The sequence below is a fragment of the Haliotis cracherodii genome, unplaced genomic scaffold (genome assembly GCF_022045235.1).
Source record: "Haliotis cracherodii isolate W230 unplaced genomic scaffold, xgHalCrac1.p SCAF_2, whole genome shotgun sequence".
Classification (NCBI taxonomy): domain Eukaryota; kingdom Metazoa; phylum Mollusca; class Gastropoda; order Lepetellida; family Haliotidae; genus Haliotis; species Haliotis cracherodii.
Genome location: NW_027266275.1, coordinates 67,346,859 through 67,367,208, shown reverse-complemented (window position 1 = coordinate 67,367,208; position 20,350 = coordinate 67,346,859). Strand labels below are relative to the sequence as shown.

At 42.7% G+C, this 20,350-nt stretch overlaps 1 protein-coding gene across 1 annotated transcript; it reads right to left on the bottom strand.

Moving 5' to 3' along the window:
- Positions 1-439: 439 nt before the first annotated feature.
- On the bottom strand, positions 440-9,892 carry LOC139469759 (uncharacterized). Its single transcript, XM_071252040.1, has 5 exons — positions 9,802-9,892; positions 6,051-6,281; positions 2,045-2,182; positions 1,062-1,294; positions 440-943 (listed from the first exon to the last, which is right to left on the bottom strand). The coding sequence occupies exons 1-5, from the start codon at positions 9,890-9,892 to the stop codon at positions 491-493; spliced, it is 1,146 nt and encodes a 381-aa protein (XP_071108141.1). The 3' UTR covers positions 440-490.
- Between the last annotated feature and the right edge of the window lie 10,458 nt (positions 9,893-20,350).

Genomic DNA, 20,350 nt, shown 5'->3' with positions numbered 1-20,350 from the left:
AAAAAACCTCTCACACAAAGTGTAACTTCCCAAATTCGTGGTAGAATGCTCATGTCAACCACTGGTTTGTCAGATCCACACTTGATCACATGTATTTACATTTCTGACTGATATAAAAACAACAGGTGAGCTGGATTTCATGAACTGGACTTCCATCTTAAACAGACATTCAAAAGCCGACTTCTCTTATTCCATCTTTTCTAACAAACATTTAGACAAAGGGCAGTTTGTAACAGGTGCATATGAGCCTGCAAGTGCCACAATTGCTCTCGAAACAGAAATACTTACGTCTTGTTAATATTCATCAAAATGAGATATGGTCATGAAACCAGGTAAAAACTTAAAGAACAATTTATTTTTTTGAAATATTGTAATTTTATGGTTACTGATTAATGAATACATCTTCTGTGAGACCGAAGGGGAAGATATACACCTGGGTTTGTAGGATGGATGTGGTTCCTTGGTTTAGTGTACAATTTGATCACCGCTCTCACATTGGAGGAAGTCCTTTTTGATCTAAAGTTCCCATGCCATAACCCTTGAAGTGGTCGTCGACCTCGCTAACAGGACCAAGTGGTGGTGCAGATGGGTTCATTGCCAGACTGCTGTAGGCTGGTGGAGCTTCTGTGGGGCTGTGGGGAATGAGGCCAGGTGGGTACACTGGGAAAGACAAGGTGCTGGGGGGCGTTTGGTAGGGCACGCCCATCTGCATTGGAACATGTGGTGGCACCTGGTGAATGTTCTGTTGATTGTTGTAGGCTGGTGAGACTACCCAGTGGGACTGGGCCATTGACTGTGATTGTATCTGCATTGACCCTTGTGTCGCTGGGAAAGAAGTCATCTCTAGATTGTTGTTGGCTACAGCCATTGGGTTGGTAATAGTGTTGATCTGCAATCGATTACCAAGAGCTACTGTATGCCCTGGTTGCTGAAAACAAATGAACTGGAATGTATTTGGCAATCGCCTGCCAGGTTTGAACTTGAAAAACGGACATTGACAGGGTAAACATACGCAACATAAACAGAGCCTGTTTGTGACTTTAGGTGGAGAGTAGCATTACCTGTTTCTGAGATAATTTGCAAATGATGCAAATTCCACTTATTAGGAAAAAAACGACGAAGGCAATCAAGACGGAACTCCACCATGGTAGAAGTGAACAGTCGGCCCACTCATCAGACTCGTCTCCACAGTTGTCACGTGTGTTACACACCAGGTCCTCACTGATACAGCGCTCATTCAGGCAGAAGAAATGACCATCCTCACATCTAGACTCGCCAAATCCAATTTGTTTTGCTGCAACAACAAGGAACATGATCACATTGGGCGTGCAATGGATAGGACACAACACTAAGACTGCGTTGACATGAAACTATAGTATCCACATTATTCATAAGTTAAATGGGAGGCATTTATTGTATCAAATAAAAGTAAGTCAGCCTTAAGGCAAATACTCTTAACTGCAGTTTAACATCAAACTACCACCCTCACATACAGCCTTGCATATCTTACAGCCATAATGTTTCCATAATCACAATCGTACAATCACTACAATGACCTCTCATGATTACGGAAATGTCGCTTTATTATTATATAGTTTTGATTTGTTTTGGTTTGTTGTTTAACGCCGCACTCAGTATTATTCCAGCTATCTGACGGAATAATCGAGTCTGGACCAGACAATCTAGTGATTAATATCAATATCATGAGCATCGATCCATGATATTGGGATCGATGACATGCATCAACCAAGTCAGCGAGCCTGACCACCCGATCCCGTTAGTCGCCTTTTACGACAAGCATACTCACCTTTTACGGCAAGCATGGGTTTCTGAAGACCTATTCTACCCCGGAATCTTCACGGGTATTATTATACAGTAATAACTTGACATCACAGGCTCGTCCTGATGTAACAACACTTGCGTGTTTCTGGTGTTACACGAAACATCTTGATACTTGGACCGGGACAGTGATTGCTCGATTAATGTAAAAGGACAAGGACATGCATAACTTTGATAGATACCAATTGCAAATCTCAGAACTTACCTTTAGCGAACATCGTGACTAAAACGGACATTCCCCCGTTACGATAGGATGTTCCACTCTTGAACAGGAGAATGCCTTTATTGCTTGGCGTTGTAGATATGTACGTGGAGGAAAGGTCATTTATAAACGTATCTATGCCTGAAAACCAAGACTGCAAATATCGGTAAAATATTAAAAGCAAAAACTGAAAATTAATTAACACACAGATTGGACTTTAAACAAACCATTGGCTTTACAACGTGGGGCCCATACACCACTACTACAAGGTTTGCTCAAGATCAAGTTTTGATGATAAAAAAGTCATCCAACAATAAAAATTGAAATTTCTCCGAACACAATGATTGGGTAACCACTTTAAGAGGCATGCAGTCATCGGCACGATGTGCATGATGTGCACGAGGTCCTTGAAACCTGTGTTTTTATGTATTTTATGGAGAATTATTGCACATCTTAATCAGAGAGCACAAAACTTGCTTCTGAGGATTGCAACAACTGAACGCATTTATGCTCCCTCAGCGTCAAAGACCTCGTTTGACGATCGAAGAATTAGGCAGGTGCATAGGCATGCCCAAAACTGGGTCAGCACAACGGCACGTTGCAAACGTCTTTGTGGTCATCCAAAGTGTGATCAGCAGGGCATGGAATCGATACAAGACGTTTGGATCAGCTACCCAGTGTCATGCAGGTGGTTGACAGCGTTCCACTATACAGCGGAAAGACTCCTGATTGCAGCAAGGCGTCATCATTTGGTTACTGCCATCACACTCAGAAATGACCCCCCGGAACGCCAGAGGGGTTAACGTTTATGATCAGACAATGTGTAATCATCTTCGTGAGACTGGTCTCAGAAAAATGGAGAGCATGCATTCCCCTCCCACTGACCCGACACCACAGGCAGGCACGTTGGATTGGGCTGATACATCACAAATCGAGTACGTAGACAAGGAGAAAAAAATCAGGTTCCCAACATACCCGAACATGACCGCTAAGGTGGGGGCTCAATCATGATTTGGGGTAAGATTACTGGGGCTCCATCTCCATGTCCTACATGGATGACATTCTGGATGTGTGCGTGTGGCGCAATCGGACAGGACGTCATCCTCATGGACGATGGCGCATGACCTCATCGTGCCAGGATCGTTGACGTCTACTTGTTGCAGGACACTATTGTCCGCATGGGGTGGTCATCAGAGTCACCAGACCTCAACCCAGACCTATCGAACATGTTGAACGAGCTGCAGACCGCCCTCTCACGACACCCTGTGCCTCAGGCAACTCTACAGGAACTCGCCAAAACTGTTACTGAAGAGTGGCTCAATCTTCCCATCCAGACACTTATGTGGACCATTAGACGACGATCTCATCATATGAATCAATACACGTTATTGAGAGTTGTTTTGTTTACAATGAATTTGTTCTCGGGATTTTTTGATATTTCAGAAACTATCATTTTGACGGGGGATCTGACTGATTATTGGTCACGTGTTGCTTGTTGGCATTGTGTGGCACACGACAACAGGCTTTTGTTCATTAAACATGACTTGAAGAAACATTGCCTTTGGCTTTATCAACAGATGCACACAATATGACACATTACATTTTAAAGTGATGATTCTTGGCAAACTTTGACTTGTATAAACTAAACTAAGTTCAAATCCATGAAGGCTTGTCCACATTATGTTCTTATGTAAACATCCCTGGAACGTCTCTCCTCACCAGCACAGGTGCTGCATAAAGAGTCTAATATGGGTGAACCGCCTCCGTGGTCTAGTGGTAAAGCGTCCGCCCGGAGAGCGGAAGGTCCGGTGTTCGATCCCCGGCCGCGTCATACCAAAAGACGTTAAAAGATGGTACTTGTTGTTACCCTGTCTGTCACTCGGCATTAAGGGGCTAAAACAAGGACTGGTCGGCTCGGAGTCAGTATACTGTGTCTGAGTGGGGTATCCATGTTAAACTGCGGCATGGTATTTCAGTGAGCTAGCACTATAAATCGGCATCAGTCCGGACTAGTACAAGCAGCAAGCAGCCACACACACACACGTGTATGCACGTCGCTACATAAGTGCAATAATCTTGGACGCGACGTTAAACCCAATTTCGACCTCACCTTAAATGGGTGAGTGAGTGAGTATGGTTTTACGCCGCTTTAGCAATATTCCAGCAATGTCACAGCGGGGGACACCAGAAATGTACCAATGTCGGGATTAGAGCCCGGGTCTTCGGGGGTGACGAGCGAATGTTTTTTTCCACCAGGCTACCCGACCGCCCGAGTGTAATATGGACCGACAATACATGTTTTTTAGAAAATGCCTACAGTAGATCCAGTGGGTTCGACCCAGTTCGTTAAAAAAAACTAACTTAGGAACGATTATTGTTACGAAGACAAAGGGGGTTACGCGTGTTTAAAAGGGGGGTATATAAACGTATCTATGCCTGCAAAATAGCCACAGAAAATGTCACAATGTCAAAAGTTGACACATAAAACAATGAAAAAATGGTCTTTGAAGTAAACTTATGTTCAAAAGAAAGTATACCAACTAAAAGGATTTCCACTAATTTGAATGAAGACTTAAATATGTCGCACGAATACAACCAAGGTATTCGGTGACAAAAAGCAAAATTTGTTTGGGTGAAAACCGTGCATTTTGCCAGAACAACTTTGTGCTACGTAGAACGAAATGTACGTGCAAAAGTACTGTATAAAACAAACTGATGACACGGCTCGTTATGAACGCAATCAAAAGCATCAAGAAAGTTTGCCGTGTTCAAACACTATACAGAAGGAGAGGGCCTTTAGTATTGGGCACCTAGGAGCAACGCTCGCCGCCAATGCAAGAACGGCACAATGCACCCGCGTCACCATTACCAGATTGATGCAACGTTGATAACAGACACGACAGAAATCTGACAGTCGTAGAAGCGGGAGACCACTCCCACTGAAGACCGCCATATCCGGACCATTCATTTCCAAAACTGCGACGGCACTGGGACACAGGGTATGTCGATAGACTTTGTATGGGAGATGAAGAGAACTGCATGTTATCAGAGCACGTAAACCCTATCATTGATGTGGACAAGTTGACAAGTAACGAGTTGACATGGGTCAGGCGAGTTCGACGTTGGCAAGTGCGAGATCTGGACGGTATTATGTTTTTCGATGAGAATAGATGTCGTCTGTGAGTATGCAGACGAGTAGGTAAATGGTTAGCGCAAAATGTGTTCAACTATTTGGAGGTGGTAGCATCAGCTTGGGGAGGTATCGGCTGTGATATCAAAACGAGGCTCTTTATCCTTCAGGGAAACCTGAATGCCAAGAGATATTAGTCCTGTCAATATTACATTTGACCTAGAACAAATTGCAAAAGAATTTATTTAAGCTGTACTGTAAAGTGAAATGATTGTATATGAACATATCAAAAGTATAGAATAATCTAACGTGGAAATATCCTTCTTTATACGTAAAACTGGATAAGACCGTTAAAATATAGTGTCAGGGTCGGCCACCGTAAGTGAAAAGGGGGATAACGCTCGGCATATTTCGAAGCGATCGTTGAGGGGCACGGGTGGCCCAGTCGTCAAAGGCGCCGCGATTCGCTGTGCAGAGTTGCGTCTCTTGGGCACGCCAGAAACCTATGTTTGTGGGTTCGAATCCTGGTTCGCACCAATTATGTTTCTAGGTTTGTCAGCACCATACCCGTGCTCGTGGGTTTCACAGAAGTGGTAAACGTCTGAGACCTGCATCACTTCGGGCTTTCCTCCAACATTAAGCTGACACGCCGCGATATAACTGGAATACTGTTAAAAGCGGCGTTAAACACACTCACTGAAGCGATAGTTTCCTGTTGACGTCGTTATGCAGTGTGCTTTTGGCAGTCAATCAAATATCAGTCAAATACCATACCGGTTTTCTTGGTAAATAAAACATTGTATAGATTTATTTTACAGTTTTGACAATGTTAGTTCCATAACCCAAATATTAGTTGTTGAGAGAATGGGGTCAACTCACCATAACGCCCATCTATAGCTGTGCTGTATAAAGCCATGTAATGTGTAGACGATGAAAAATCTAACCTCGTGAATTTGAACATTATCTTGAATCCAATATTTGCTAGTATTACTACTGGACAGTACATGTTGGCAGAGAATCTGCTCCCAACTCTTGTTAGGTTAAACACAAACTCAGTTGTGTCCACTGAGCTGAATTTGATCGTGCGACCGCAGGATTCTTCCATGTAATCTGAAACACACCACCAAGATACATACGTATAGGTGTATAGATGTGTGTAGATATTAACATCCTCACGAAGGAAGGTAAACTTTAGATTTAGGGATTGATTGTTTGCATAGTGGCATGTGCCACAGAGTGAGATTGTTTGGTTGGTTGGTTTGTTGTTTAACCCCGCACTCCGCAATATTCCAGCTATATGACGGCGGTCTGTAAATAATCGAGTCTGGACCAGACAATCCAGTGATTGATATCATGAGCATCGATCCACGCAGTTTGGATCGATGACATGTATCAACCAAGTCAGTGAGCCTGACCACCCGATCCTGTTAGTCGCCTTTTACGACAAGCACAGTCGCCTTTTACGGCAAGCATGGTTTGCTGAAGACCTATTCTACCCCGGAATCTTCACGGGTCAGATTGTTTGGGTTTATAAGGGGTTCTAACAGTTTTTGTCTACTAGTCCTTCCAATGATAACATAGAAAAACCCTTAAAATGGGCCAATTTCTACTAGTCCTAAAGATACCTTTACTTTTGGGCAGTTTGGTAAGGACTACAGGACTAGTGCCAATTTCTAACGCTGGTTAATGCCTTTTTTGGTAACATTTCAGCAATATCATGGTGGACACCAGAAATGGGCTTTCCACATCTACCCATGTGGGGAATCGCAACCGGGACCTCGGCGGTACAAGCTTTATGCAGGGATGTACAACACTAGCTTTCTTCTCTGATGGTGTAAAATTAACTGCCAATATTAATCTGGTTTGAAAAAAAACCAGTTCCAAATGCAGTCCGATATTTTGTTTGGCGTAAAGAAGCAGTAAATTTCGCCAATTCTTATCATAAACAGATGAAAGTATTCTGCAACGATTTCCAGACTTATGTAAACTATGAGCGAACAAAATACTGCCTAATATATCTCGTAATGAATGTATTAGCTTATGTAAACGCAGTTATACATCCAATACGAAACATGGCTTGCTATAAATGAAAACAACATCAATGACACATGCACAAAGAAAAGGGGGCATATCTCAGCTATGCTTAGAACTAGTCCATTATAACTCAACTCACTCGGTGAGAATTTGCTATGGATAAAGACAAAAAAAAATGTCGTAATTGTTTTGTTCACCAGGAACCAAACTATACCAAAACAGATATCGATACTGAAACCGTATACGTTCAGGTATTATCACAAACCATTAGAAATAATTCACTACATAAAAAAAAGGAATTAAAGCGAAATGGATCGCCCTATCTAACATGTAAATCAGGCCTTGGCTTCTTGCATTCATGTGTAAGTGATTGTGTAAGTGTAATTTCACTATTGTTGCACCAATTTTAATAGACAACCAGCAAAATTACACATTTTCGTTTGACGTCATGGCTTGTTTTATGTCTTTCGTGGCGTCGGTGAAAGTCGACATTGTTATATATAATAATGTATCTCACCTACTCGATGTGTAAAAGAGAATTTGAGGCGTTCTCGACAAAACATAGAATGACTGTTTTTAACACAAAAATACTGTTTTGAAAGTTGAATAGATTTTTAAAGAGTTTACCCTGTAAGACGTACACCTGTTAGGCATCCAGTTCACGTAAATCCAATACTCAAAAGAATATTTCAAAACAAACCAAATTTTGATATTGGACATGTATGTATTCATTTTTATTCACCGTTATTTCTGTGGAATTTACCAACTCATTGTAATGTATCTATTTTTAATTCCCCAATTCTTGCTACCATACTCTTCCTATGGATATTCTAAAAACGTGAGCCAATATATGCAACAAATAGAAGAAAAGATCTCTTAAAATAGGACAAATTATATCACTAAATGCTACACAGTAAAAACTACTGTTTTCCGAGCTCAGCGATCCTTTTCACACCTAATTTATTTCGCTTGGTTTCATCAAGGCGATTTGTATTAGTGACAAAAGACCATTTGTCATTTGATTCTAAATTGTATGAGGCATTCATGGATGTATGTAATTTGTCGCAGCTCAGTTTGAAATATACGTGATCACTGATCACTGATGTAATATGCGTCTCATAACCGACATACCTGAAACGTGATTTTGTAAAGACTAGCCAATATGGCGGAAGGTTCACTTCGGTGTTCGTTTTCTTATTTTCTAAAACATTATACACGATGTCGTTTCCGAATAACCATTGGTGATTTGATGAAAAACAGATATCCGTGATCACTGATATCCTAATTTCGTAATAAAATTCTCAGAGTAAATATCCGATAGATCTAGGCTAGGCCTATATAGATTTCAAAACATACACGAACTATTGGGACGTTTCATTGCATTCCAAATGAAATGTTCATAGGAGATTTGTGGGTCGGAATAATCCAAATGTGTCCCCTTAGAACAGAACCATAAACATTATTCCAATTACTCGGTCGGTCACTTACAGGAAAAGTTTTAGGCCTAAAATTTTATTATTCAGTTTATAGTTCACAAAACTCAGATTGTTCCATAATCTATACTCGGACCCCATGGTACCGCGGCATTCATCGTATCGCGGCATTTGTGATTTCCGATATTTCACGCGGGACACGCCTCTAGGCGGCTGTCTATTGATGCAAATCGGTAACCAGGAAGTGCTCACTTCGTAAACAATTTCAAATTCCTCGGAATGTTCCGTCTGCTGCAAGTAAGGAGGTATTAATGCGTTGATACATATTTCTGGCATCTGTTGTAATATTGCCTTACCCCCATCTGTCAATGGCCAACGATATAACCCGCAGTTCCCCAAGTAAACTTTCTCTATCGACCTGAACTAGATCATCTGCATATTCATGGCGACTAATAAGGTAACGGAAGTTACGTAGTCCGCACATTTTTTCCCGCTCTGTGCCCAGAATCTATTGGGAGATCATAAGGGCCATAATGCCAAACTTAGAAATACGTTCTCCACTAGTAACCAAAAGATAAATACATACTTTGGGCATACTGTGAGTGCTTTTTATATATTTAGTGTTGACTTTTAACATTTTTTCCATTTTGTGACAAATTATTGTCATCCATTTTTTTTAAACAATCTTAAAATGTCATTTCTGATACTTTGTTGTTGACTTGTAAAAATATTTTTCTCTTACTTTTCGGTAAAAATGCATTGAATCCTTATTGCTGATAACACATTTAGAATTTTGCTTGTGCTGTCTTTGCACTTGTCTGGACAAATCACTGATGTCTGGCATGATCATATCAAGTGGTTGGTAGAATTATGTCCTCTTTTTGTCCAATTCGGACCTCCATACACAACTTTTCTCTGTACCGCGATACGATGGAGTTCTCTCCCTTGTCAAACAGAGCGCGAGGCCCGGCTTTTACTCGGAGCTACTGATGTAAATAATGAACTTTTATCAGTAAAATATGCATTGTTTGATAACATGAATGATATCTGATACAGAGAACACGAATAAACATAAAGGTTAGTGAGTGCATTTTGTTCCGTTCAGCGTACATGACAAGTACCGCGATACCCCGAGGTTGCAGGCTATAGGCAAAAACACTCACAGGTAAGGACATCATCGGCCGACGCACACCGATGGAACCAAACAAACAATGCCAGGCCACAGCACACTTTCACGGCAGTCACAGTCTCCATCTTGAGCACTGGGCAACTCTAACGTCCCATAACTACTACATCGTCTGCTGGCGAAATGTCACCCGTTATGGTGACCTTCAAAAAGGGAAATAACTCTAAACATGCCACTGAGCTCCAAACAGCGATATGCTTATGCTCCTTGGCTGCGCCAACGGATATTATCGTGGTTGAATGAGCAAGCTTGTTGCGATTAGCGTCTGTTGCATGTTGTCCTTAGGTACGATATTCGGAGTTATTTCTTAATAGTACCTCTGGAAATACAAAAGACGTTTTATAACCAGCAAAAGCTTATTGTGTCTCACACAATGGCTGAAAATGTGAACACTTTATTGTGCCGTGTTTATGCAGCATCACAGAAATTAGAAAGAGTAGGCGACACTGGCACGTGTGTCTGTGGGGCACAGGGCCACGGATAGCCATATGGATAGCCATACTATACTGACTGTACTGATTACATTAAACAAATTTTAACATGGGCCCTACTGTGGGTTTAGAGTGGGCAAGGTGAAGCAACTGGTCAACCCCCCACCATGTACACATGGCCCCACTAGGGGTTTAGAGTGGGTCAGTTGAAGCAACTGGTCAACCCCGCCATCATGTACACATGGCCCCACTGTGGGTTTAGAGTGGGTCAGTTGAAGCAACTGGTAAACCCCGCCTGCATGTAAACATGGCCCCACTAGGGGTTTAGAGTGGGCAAGGTGAGGCAACTGGTAAACCCCGCCATCATGTACACATGGCCCCACTGTGGGTTTAGAGTGGGTCAGTTGAAGCAACTGGTCAACCCCGCCAGCATGTACACATGGCCCCACTGTGGGTTTAGAGTGGGTCAGTTGAAGCAACTGGTAAACCCCGCCTGCATGTAAACATGGCCCCACTAGGGGTTTAGAGTGGGCAAGGTGAGGCAACTGGTAAACCCCGCCATCATGTACACATGGCCCCACTGTGGGTTTAGAGTGGGTCAGTTGAAGCAACTGGTCAACCCCGCCAGCATGTACACATGGCCCCACTGTGGGTTTAGAGTGGGTCAGTTGAAGCAACTGGTCAACCCCGCCAGCATGTACACATGGCCCCACTGTGGGTTTAGAGTGGGCAAGGTGAGGCAACTGGTAAACCCCGCCATCATGTACACATGGCCCCACTGTGGGTTTAGAGTGGGCAAGGTGAGGCAACTGGTAAACCCCGCCATCATGTACACATGGCCCCACTGTGGGTTTAGAGTGGGCAAGGTGAGGCAACTGGTCAACCCCGCCAGCATGTACACATGGCCCCACTGTGGGTTTAGAGTGGGCCAGGTGAGGCAACTGGTCAACCCCTCCACCATGTACACATGGCCCCACTGTGGGTTTAGAGTGGGCCAGGTGAAGCAACTGGTCAACCCCTCCACCATGTACACATGGCCCCACTGTGGGTTTAGAGTGGGCAAGGTGAAGCAACTGGTCAACCCCGCCACCTTGTACACATGGCCCCACTGTGGGTTTAGAGTGGGCCAGGTGAAGCAACTGGTCAACCCCGCCACCATGTACACATGGCCCCACTGTGGGTTTAGAGTGGGCAAGGTGAAGCAACTGGTCAACCCCGCCACCATGTACACATGGGCCCCACTAGGGGTCTATAGAGTGGGCCAGGTGAAGCAACTGGTCAACCCCTGCAGCATGTACACATGGCCCCTACTGTGGGTTTAGAGTGGGCCAGGTGAAGCAACTGGTCAACCCCGCCGTCATGTACACATCGGACCCACTGTGGGTTTAGAGTGGGCCAGGTGAAGCACCTCGTGATGTACAGAGTATGTAAACTACACTTTCTGTGCACATAACAGGCTTCTCTTCTACATCAGTATAACTACATCTGATATCTATTCTACTGTATAAACACTGCCTCCTACCTGTATATATACTTGGCCATTTTACTCTGTGCCTATACCGTAACGTCGCTCTCAATTGTAATAAAGAAGTTGTTCATCAATAAATCTTATCCTTGCTTAGTACACCATCTTCTAAATTCCTCTCAAAGAAATGCATGTAAATATTTCGAGACTTTGATGTCTAAAAAATGTGTCATCCCAGAGATGAGAGAGTATATCGTAGATTAGGCCTTACCTTGTTTTTCTTTATTCTGACTCATGGATTTCAACTTCTTTATACTTTCAATGCAACGTTTTGGTACAGATATCAGCACTTTTATCGAGCAACTGGATAGGCATAGCTACACAGCTAAGGGTTGCAGATACACAGATGAACAAGAACCACACACCATACAAAGATTCACTGACCTTAAAAAAAGAAAATGCAGAAAAAATAATTAGAATGACATGTTTTATACCACCGCCGGTAAAGGTCACTTTGACAATAAAAATGATCCAAGGAAGATTTTTATGACTAAAACAGAATTGTTTCCAACGATAAGTCGCCATTACAAGTCTGATTTTAGACTTCATAAAGATCCAAACCAGGCCACGGTTTTATCACCAACCGATCCAAATGATGATTAAAAACTCCCATACAATGCATTTTTGTGAAATTCCTGTTTCGACCTACCGATCACATATTTCACTATCAAATTCCGTTAAAAAAACCAAGCACATAAAGTCTAGCCTTATTGCAGTTAGGCATATGTGCCAAGGGATTAGACCAATAGAATAACTTTCAATTAGTGATTATACCTGTAGTTCGCGACAAGTAAAGTGCGTTGGAAACAAGACTATGCTGTTAAAACAGAGACATAATTCCTGGGGTTTGGCTGAACATGGAAACCATCGGTGTCACTCTCCCTCATGTTTATGTCGGGAGCGTGTTTTATCCTTTACGTCAGTTCCATGCCTTTGGTTTCACTAAAGTTGTAAACGTCTAAGACCAAGGAGACATCCTCCCACATTTACCTCACACGCCGTGATATAACTAAAACACTATTCAAGGGGTGGAAAAATTAACTCACTCACAAATAAACTTGAAAAATACTCTCAACAGGAACACAACCAACTCAGCAATAGTTCTTGTTCCAAGTTGGATCAGAAGAAAGGACGCACGTTGTGTTCAAGTTAGGCACCATGGATGTAAAATACAGTGCATTTGAATGGATACATGACACTTTTTATCGATAGAAACTTTAATGCTTTGTCACGACGTTTCAGAGCTACTTCTTGCTTTTCTAAACTTCTTAATGCATATTAGAGATTTCAGTACATTTGAAGTCTCTTGGTAATTAGAAATTGTTTTTGCAAGAGATGGGACATTATAAATCACTGTCTTCAAATGATTTTGAAGAAGCTGCAGTGTCCACTAAGGCAGAGCTGACTCATGGATTTCAACTTTCAACTTTATGCTTTTAATGCGACGTTTTGGTACTGATGTCAGCACTTGTATCCAGCAACTGGGTAGGCATAGCTACATAGCTAAGAGTTGCAGATACACAGATGAACAAGAACCACACATCAAACAAAGACGACAAAGTAATGATGGGGTGAAGCCTGTAACAAGAAGGTTGTTGTGGCAGTCTGTAGTTACAGTGTGTTGTTCTAGTTATTGAGATGATGGCGAGCGGATGGTACGAAGTAACCTTGAGGATATGCCCGCACGGAACGGTAGCTTAACCATGACGCCTTTGTTACAAGCATGAAATGAGTGAGTGAGTTGGGTTTAACGCCGCTTTTAACAGTATTCCAGTTATATCGCGGCGTGTCAGCTTAATGTGGGAGGAAAGCCCGAAGTGATGTAGGTCTCAGACGCATACCACGGTGGTGGAACCCACGAATCCATGTAGATGCTGACAAACCAAGAAACAATCAGGGCGAACCAGGATTCAAACCCGCCATCATAGGTTTCTGGCATGCAATTGAGACACAACTCTGCACAATTAATTGCAGAGCCCTTGTCAACTGGGCCCTTGTCAACGTTTACCACTTCGGTGAAACCCGCGAGCACGGGTATGGTGCTAACAAACCTAGAAACATAATCAGGGCGAACCGGGATTCGAACCCACAATCATAGGTTTCATCCAGAGCGATTGTGTGGTCAAATGTCGATCAAGGGTCACCTGACGCGACCCTTCCATGGAGGTCTCGTCATATAGTAATGCAGATAGGTGCCGAATCGGAGTAAAATGAGATTGTATGTGTGTGGGATCAAAGTTTACTTACAAACTTGACAATAACGGCACACATTAATAACCTCGTGAAATTGATAAATGAAAAGAACATGTAGGTCTAATGTTAACCGTTCATGGATACTCAGTCTGGTATCTTATGTTTGTATAACAGGGGCACAGAGGCTTCATCTGCAGCCGTGCCAGGATCTACTGATCTTGGTTTTGAATCGTGGGTTTTACCAAAAGAACTAAGTCTTACAAAAAGTAGTGTATGACTAGGCTCCGGTCTACCTATACTAGTGGGATAAGTACCAAACCTTCGGTGCCTACCACCAGTGCGACCAATACATAAACAAACGACCTTTTCACAGCACATAGGAATGTATAAAATAGCTCTCTTTTACCATTCAAATTTGGAATACTTTTATCAATTGATATTGTACCAAAACAACATGGCAAACGTTAGAAACGTGGCTCAGTAGCCGACTTGAAGGTTTACGAACATAAACAACGCCAGACATGCATACCACCACTGGGTGATACATGGATGGATGTGGAATATTTATCAACAAGTTGCAGTTCGTTATTGAGAATTACAATCCTCTCTGGTTCTCGTTCCTGCACGCGGAAGACAGACTGAAAGAACGAAGGAATGAAAAGTGCAACGAGCGACCAATGAGAAGACGAGTTATATATAGAAACAACTGTAATTGCTAAGAACATTTCAGAACAGTTAATACCCTCTATCTGGCTTCCCATATGGTTAAGAATGAACAATATTGTCCAACCCACTCACTCATCTTACATTCTAGTGTTTGCAGCTACAGTGGAAGCCCCAAAAGAACAAGTTGCTCGTCTTCTGGTGTTTCCACAGGGATCAAATCAGAAGCCATTCGTGCATCAGCTTCTCCTTCACTACCACTCGCTGGTAAGGTACTCTCACACAGAAGACACCAACATGCAAGCTGTTGCCTATATGCCACAAGCTCGACTACTTCTACTCGCATCAAGCACATGTTGCTCCATTGCATCTTATCATTTAGATGACTCCAAAAGGTCGCTGATTAACCCCCTGGATGCCGATTTTTTTTCTGACGCACATTTTCCTTAGATCGGAAAAGTGAAGGTTGTGCGAGAATTAGTCTCACGTGGCACTGGATCTACCTCTGGCTATAAAATTACGCAGAGGTGGAGAATATTTAATTTCCTATTTGATGGTGTAAATTTAACAGCAAATATTAATAATAATTCATTATGGTATTTCAGTGCACGCGAGGAAGGGTCATGAGGAAATGGACATTTGCGGAGGGTCACCCCCAAATTTAATAATAACATTAATTAAAAAAATGAAAATTCTTCAAATACACGCATGAAAAAACAACTTACCAAAAGACTCCGAACCTCTAGATCCAAATTAACCCCTTCTCTCTGAAATACTAAAACAACCATTTAAACAGATTCTATGAACGCTTCGTTTAGTATAGATGAGGAGTTTGCTTATAGTTTAGATGTCGCCTACCTTTCCTCTCTTACACGCCCCAATACCAAAAGGAGAATCTACTGATTGAGCCTGAAGAGTCAAATTAGAACTAGATCTGATTACGGCGTAAAACAACATTTACACGCTTATCACTTGATCCCGTAGGAATATTAGGATAGATCCATGATATCCAATGTTTGTCGTTAGAGGCGTATGAATGGATCGAGTGGTCAGCCACGGTGACGTGGTAGATTGTGTGTCACCATACCACCTGGGACGTCGCTTATAATATCAATCACTTGTTTGCTTGGTCGAGATCATTTACCGACCGCTTGCTGACTTGCAGCTTAAAAGAACAATAAAACAAATCTCACGAAGAGGGGCATTGTATTTGCGTGTTCAGGTATACGTTGACGTGGTCTAATGTTGGAGGGAAGACGAAACTAACGTAGGTCGGCGACGTTTACCCCTTTGATGAAACCTACGAGTATGAATGCAGCGCCGACAACCAAGGATCATAAACGGATCAAATCTGAGAGTCGAACTCACTGGATCCCACTGGATCCAACTGGATCCAGGTATACTGTACAATAAAATGACCAGAAGGTTATCATGATACAACACACACGTACATATTAAAATGCCTAGGGGCCCGTTCGAAAAAGAGGTCTTGGCGCTACGCTAATTGTAAGGCTGTGTTAAAGTTTGGGGGGTACGAAACCCTAGCCCTTATATTGCTTTGTGGAACATGGCCCAGGTGTATACAAGGTGACTATTGATTGTATGGAGCAGAGAACATGTACAATAAGGTCTCTGAATGGACTCGCATAGAGTGTGTCCCGCCGCCTTTTTAACCCCCCCCCCCCCCCCCCCCCCTTGAAAACCAAATGTATATGTAAGAGCATTCGTGACCAACTCGTGTTAATCCGGGACAAGCCGGTTACGGAAAGGGGCAAGTGGTGACGAATGATGTAAGAGAGGATTTTGATATTTTTGACCCCTCCCTTTTAAAACTGCTGGATCCACCGTTGTAGATGGTAGCAGTGTCTTACTTGTACTGTTTTGAGTTTTTTGTTTTGTTTGTTGGTTGTTTAAAACGCCACCCTCAGCAATATTCCAGCTATATCACTGCGGTCCAATTTGGTTCAATCTTCTCATTCTGGATTCGCAAACTATGACATGTACTTTATCTTCATGATTTCCGATCTGTCATCTTGGTCATAAATATATAACGTCAAACAGCAACTGAACTTAGGATCTTTGATAATCTGGAGAGTGGTTAGATAGAGGGTGTGAGTGGTTTCACGCTGCTTTTAGCAATATTCCAGCAATGCCACGCCAGGCGACACCAGATATGGGAATCGAACCCGGGTCTTCGGTGTGACGAGCTGACGCTTTAACCTCTAGGCTACCCAATCGCCCGTTTAGAGGGATTGACTAAATGACCAAGACTTAGTGTATGAAGCCATTCTCTTGTGTACATATATATTAACAACGGTGTAACACAGTAAGAAACTTTCAGTACCATTTCTTTCCAAACAACCTTGTGAATGTGGACTAATTTTAGGAGCAAGTGAAAATTGTCATTTCCTTTTTACCCGACTATAAACTGCTTTATGTTGAACGATAATGTATTTACCTTACTTGAATAAGATAGCTTTCATCCCAATAAACAACTGAACCAACTTTTTATTTCATCAGGAATATATTCACTTCTCATGTTCTGTGGGAGCGCAAGAGGCGCTGTCGTCTAAAGCGCAGCAATTAGCTCTGCAGAGTTGCGCCCCTTTGGCACGCCAGAACACTATGATCGTGGTTCGCCCTGATTATGTTTCTATGTTTGTCAGCACCATACCCTTGGCCGTGGATTTCACAAAAGTGGTAAACGTCTGTCACCTGCATCACTATGAACTTTCCTCAAACATCAAGATTGCTTGCAAAACTTGGGAACCAGGTTAGAATAGGTCTCCAGCTCTCTATCGCTTGCAAAACGTGGATAGCCTGGTTAGAAATAGGCCCCCAACACTCTATCGCTTGCAATACCCAGGGGAGCCTGGTTAGAATAGGTCCCCAGTACTCTATCGCTTGCAAAACGTGGGGAGCCTTGTTAGAAATAGGTCCCCAGCGCTCTATCGCTTGCAATACTGTGGGAGAATAGGTCTCCATTACTCTATCGCTTGCAAAACGTGGGGAGCCTGGTTAGAAATAGGTCCCCAGACTCAGTTGCTTGTAATCCCGTGAGGACCCGAGTTAGAAATAGGTCCCCAGCGCTCTATCGCTTGCAATACCCAGGGGAGCCTGGTTAGAATAGGTCCCCAGCGCTCTATTGCTTGCAATACGCAGGGGAGCCTAGTTAGAAATAGGTCCCCAACACTCTATCGCTTGCAATACCCAGGGGAGCCTGGTTAGAATAGGTTCCCAGCACTCTATCGATTGCAAAACGTGGGGAGCCTGGTTAGAAATAGGTCCCCAGACTCAGTTGCTTGTAACCCCGTGAGGACCCGAAATAGAAATAGGTGTCCAGCACTCTATCGCTTGTAACCCCGTGAGGACTCGGGTTAGAAATAGGTCCCCAGCACTCTTTCGCTTGCTATACCCAGGGGAGCCTGGTTAGAAATACGTCCCCAGCACTCTATCGCTTGCAAAATGTCGTGAGTCTGGTTAGAATATGCTGCTTCCCGTGCATGTAAATAGCTGATTTTTCATCGGGAGGTCAGATTCGGTGACTTGGTTGATTGGGTGTCACCGCATCTGTACGGCGAGTGACTTGCTCATAACATGAACCTGATGGCGTCTGATTTCATGTCGGGTTGGCCGGTTAGAGCGTTGGGTTCTTGGTGCATCGACACTGACCGATACATTCCCCGCAATTATTTTCAGTAAATGCTGACAGGGCTAATAGCAACGTATTACCTCATATTACTACCGGCATCAAAGGTCAACCAACCTAAGATTGAATACCATTTCCGTAGTCATTAATGGCCGCAATATTTCTAGACGGTTTCTTAATTGGAATTTTAAAAATACTTTTATAAGAGCGTGTTTATCTTGGAAGAAGTGTTAAATAAATAATAGCGTATCCTTTCACTGGGATTTGGTAGTTTGACATCGTTGGTCTGCGTGGTATGTTATATCTTATGTACCATTTTGAAAAGAATATTCTTCCCCACATCATGACAAAAAGTATAATCCGATGATGATGATGATTGATTATTGGAACTTATGACTATATTTGCCGAACGTGGGCTTCTTCCACACGGATATGCAATTTGACCAAAAATCAACAAAATATAATTCCATGACGTGAATCCAACCTGCAACATCACATATCGTTTTAAGTTTTGGAATTCACTGTTTTCCTACTAAGCCACCGGGGCATTAAAGGATGTTTAATTTTACATGCCATGACTTTAGTTATGTACTTGTTGCAAGAACCGCGACACACTGTATTGTTTCACAATAAGGCATCCCGATGTTTCCGTATTTTTTCTGGTATTTCTAGCATTCATAAGTTGGTTAAAACACTCCTCCTAGGTTTTGGTTGAAAATGTAAAACCTCGGAGTCGTGTTTTATCCTTTACATGCTGACTCGCGCAAGGGTGGGTGGGTACGGGAAGGGGTGGTGTGTGTGTGTGTGTGAAAAGCAATAGACGTAGAAGTATAAATCCCAACTTCGTGAACACGCGTAGATCATGAACATTTTCAGGTCAAACGACCCGTGAAGATCCGGGATAGAATAGGTCTTCAGCAACCCATCAGGCTGGCTGACATGGTTGATGCATGTCATCGTATCCCATTTGCTTGGATCGATGCTCATGATGTTATTCACTAGATTGTCTGGTCCAGACTCGATTATTTACAGACCACCGTCATACAGCTGGGATATTGCTTAGTGCGGCGTTAAACAACAAACAAACAACAAAGAAGAAAAAAAGATCCAATGCATATTTTGCTTAAAAATACCATAATTAACACGTTAAAAGCGTAGATGTTGAAGATGTGGATATGTTCGTTTGGTTTTAGATCCAAAACGTGTTTAGACACAATTGAAATCTTTATTTTGTTCAGGATATAAACACGTTTTAGAGCTAAACATGTTGACATGCGTTTATTATCTTGACATTCACACATTAGGGGTTCAGTGTTGGGTCTTCAGTAGAAATTCAACTTGACTTAAAAACTTTTTTATGTATCTTTTCAGACTTGGCGTCTCCGCTCAATGTTTTGGTTGTGCTTCACATAAACAACACTAAATGTTTCAGTCGAAGTTAATTCCTAATATACTGAACCGCAAAAGAAACGTCACCATGGATAGATATATGAGAAACCTTATTTGTCCGAACACTGTAAACATACTTTGAGACATATTAAAAAGGTGAAACTTGGCAAAACTGATCAAGGTTGAAATTAAAGTGTAAAATGTTCTTAATGTGAAACACAACTCTAGTCTCTGAGAAAATGGCATCACAAATCAGTATCCCGTGTGTCCGCCATGTGCATTGATGACTGCCGTGCAACGTCGATACATGGAATGGATGAGGCGGTTGATGAAGGCCACAGGCACTTGAGCCCACACTCTGAGGAACGCCTGACGCAGTTCAGCTGCAGTTGTCGGCTGTGGTCGGACGTCATTCAGCCGTCTTTGAATCTCGTCCCACAGGTGCTCAATGGGATTTAAATCGAGACTGAGGGCAGGCCACAGCATGGTTTTGATGCCATTCTGCTGGAGTTAGTCTCGCAATGTGAGCATGGGCGTTATCATACTGGAACTCGTGGTTAAGGCGACGTGCCAAATGAGGTATGGGGTGTGGTCTTAAGACCGAGCTGCTGTGACACCATTGCCTCTCCCTGGATCGTTGCTCCGGAAGACCACAGGGTTGACCCTCTGTGCAAGA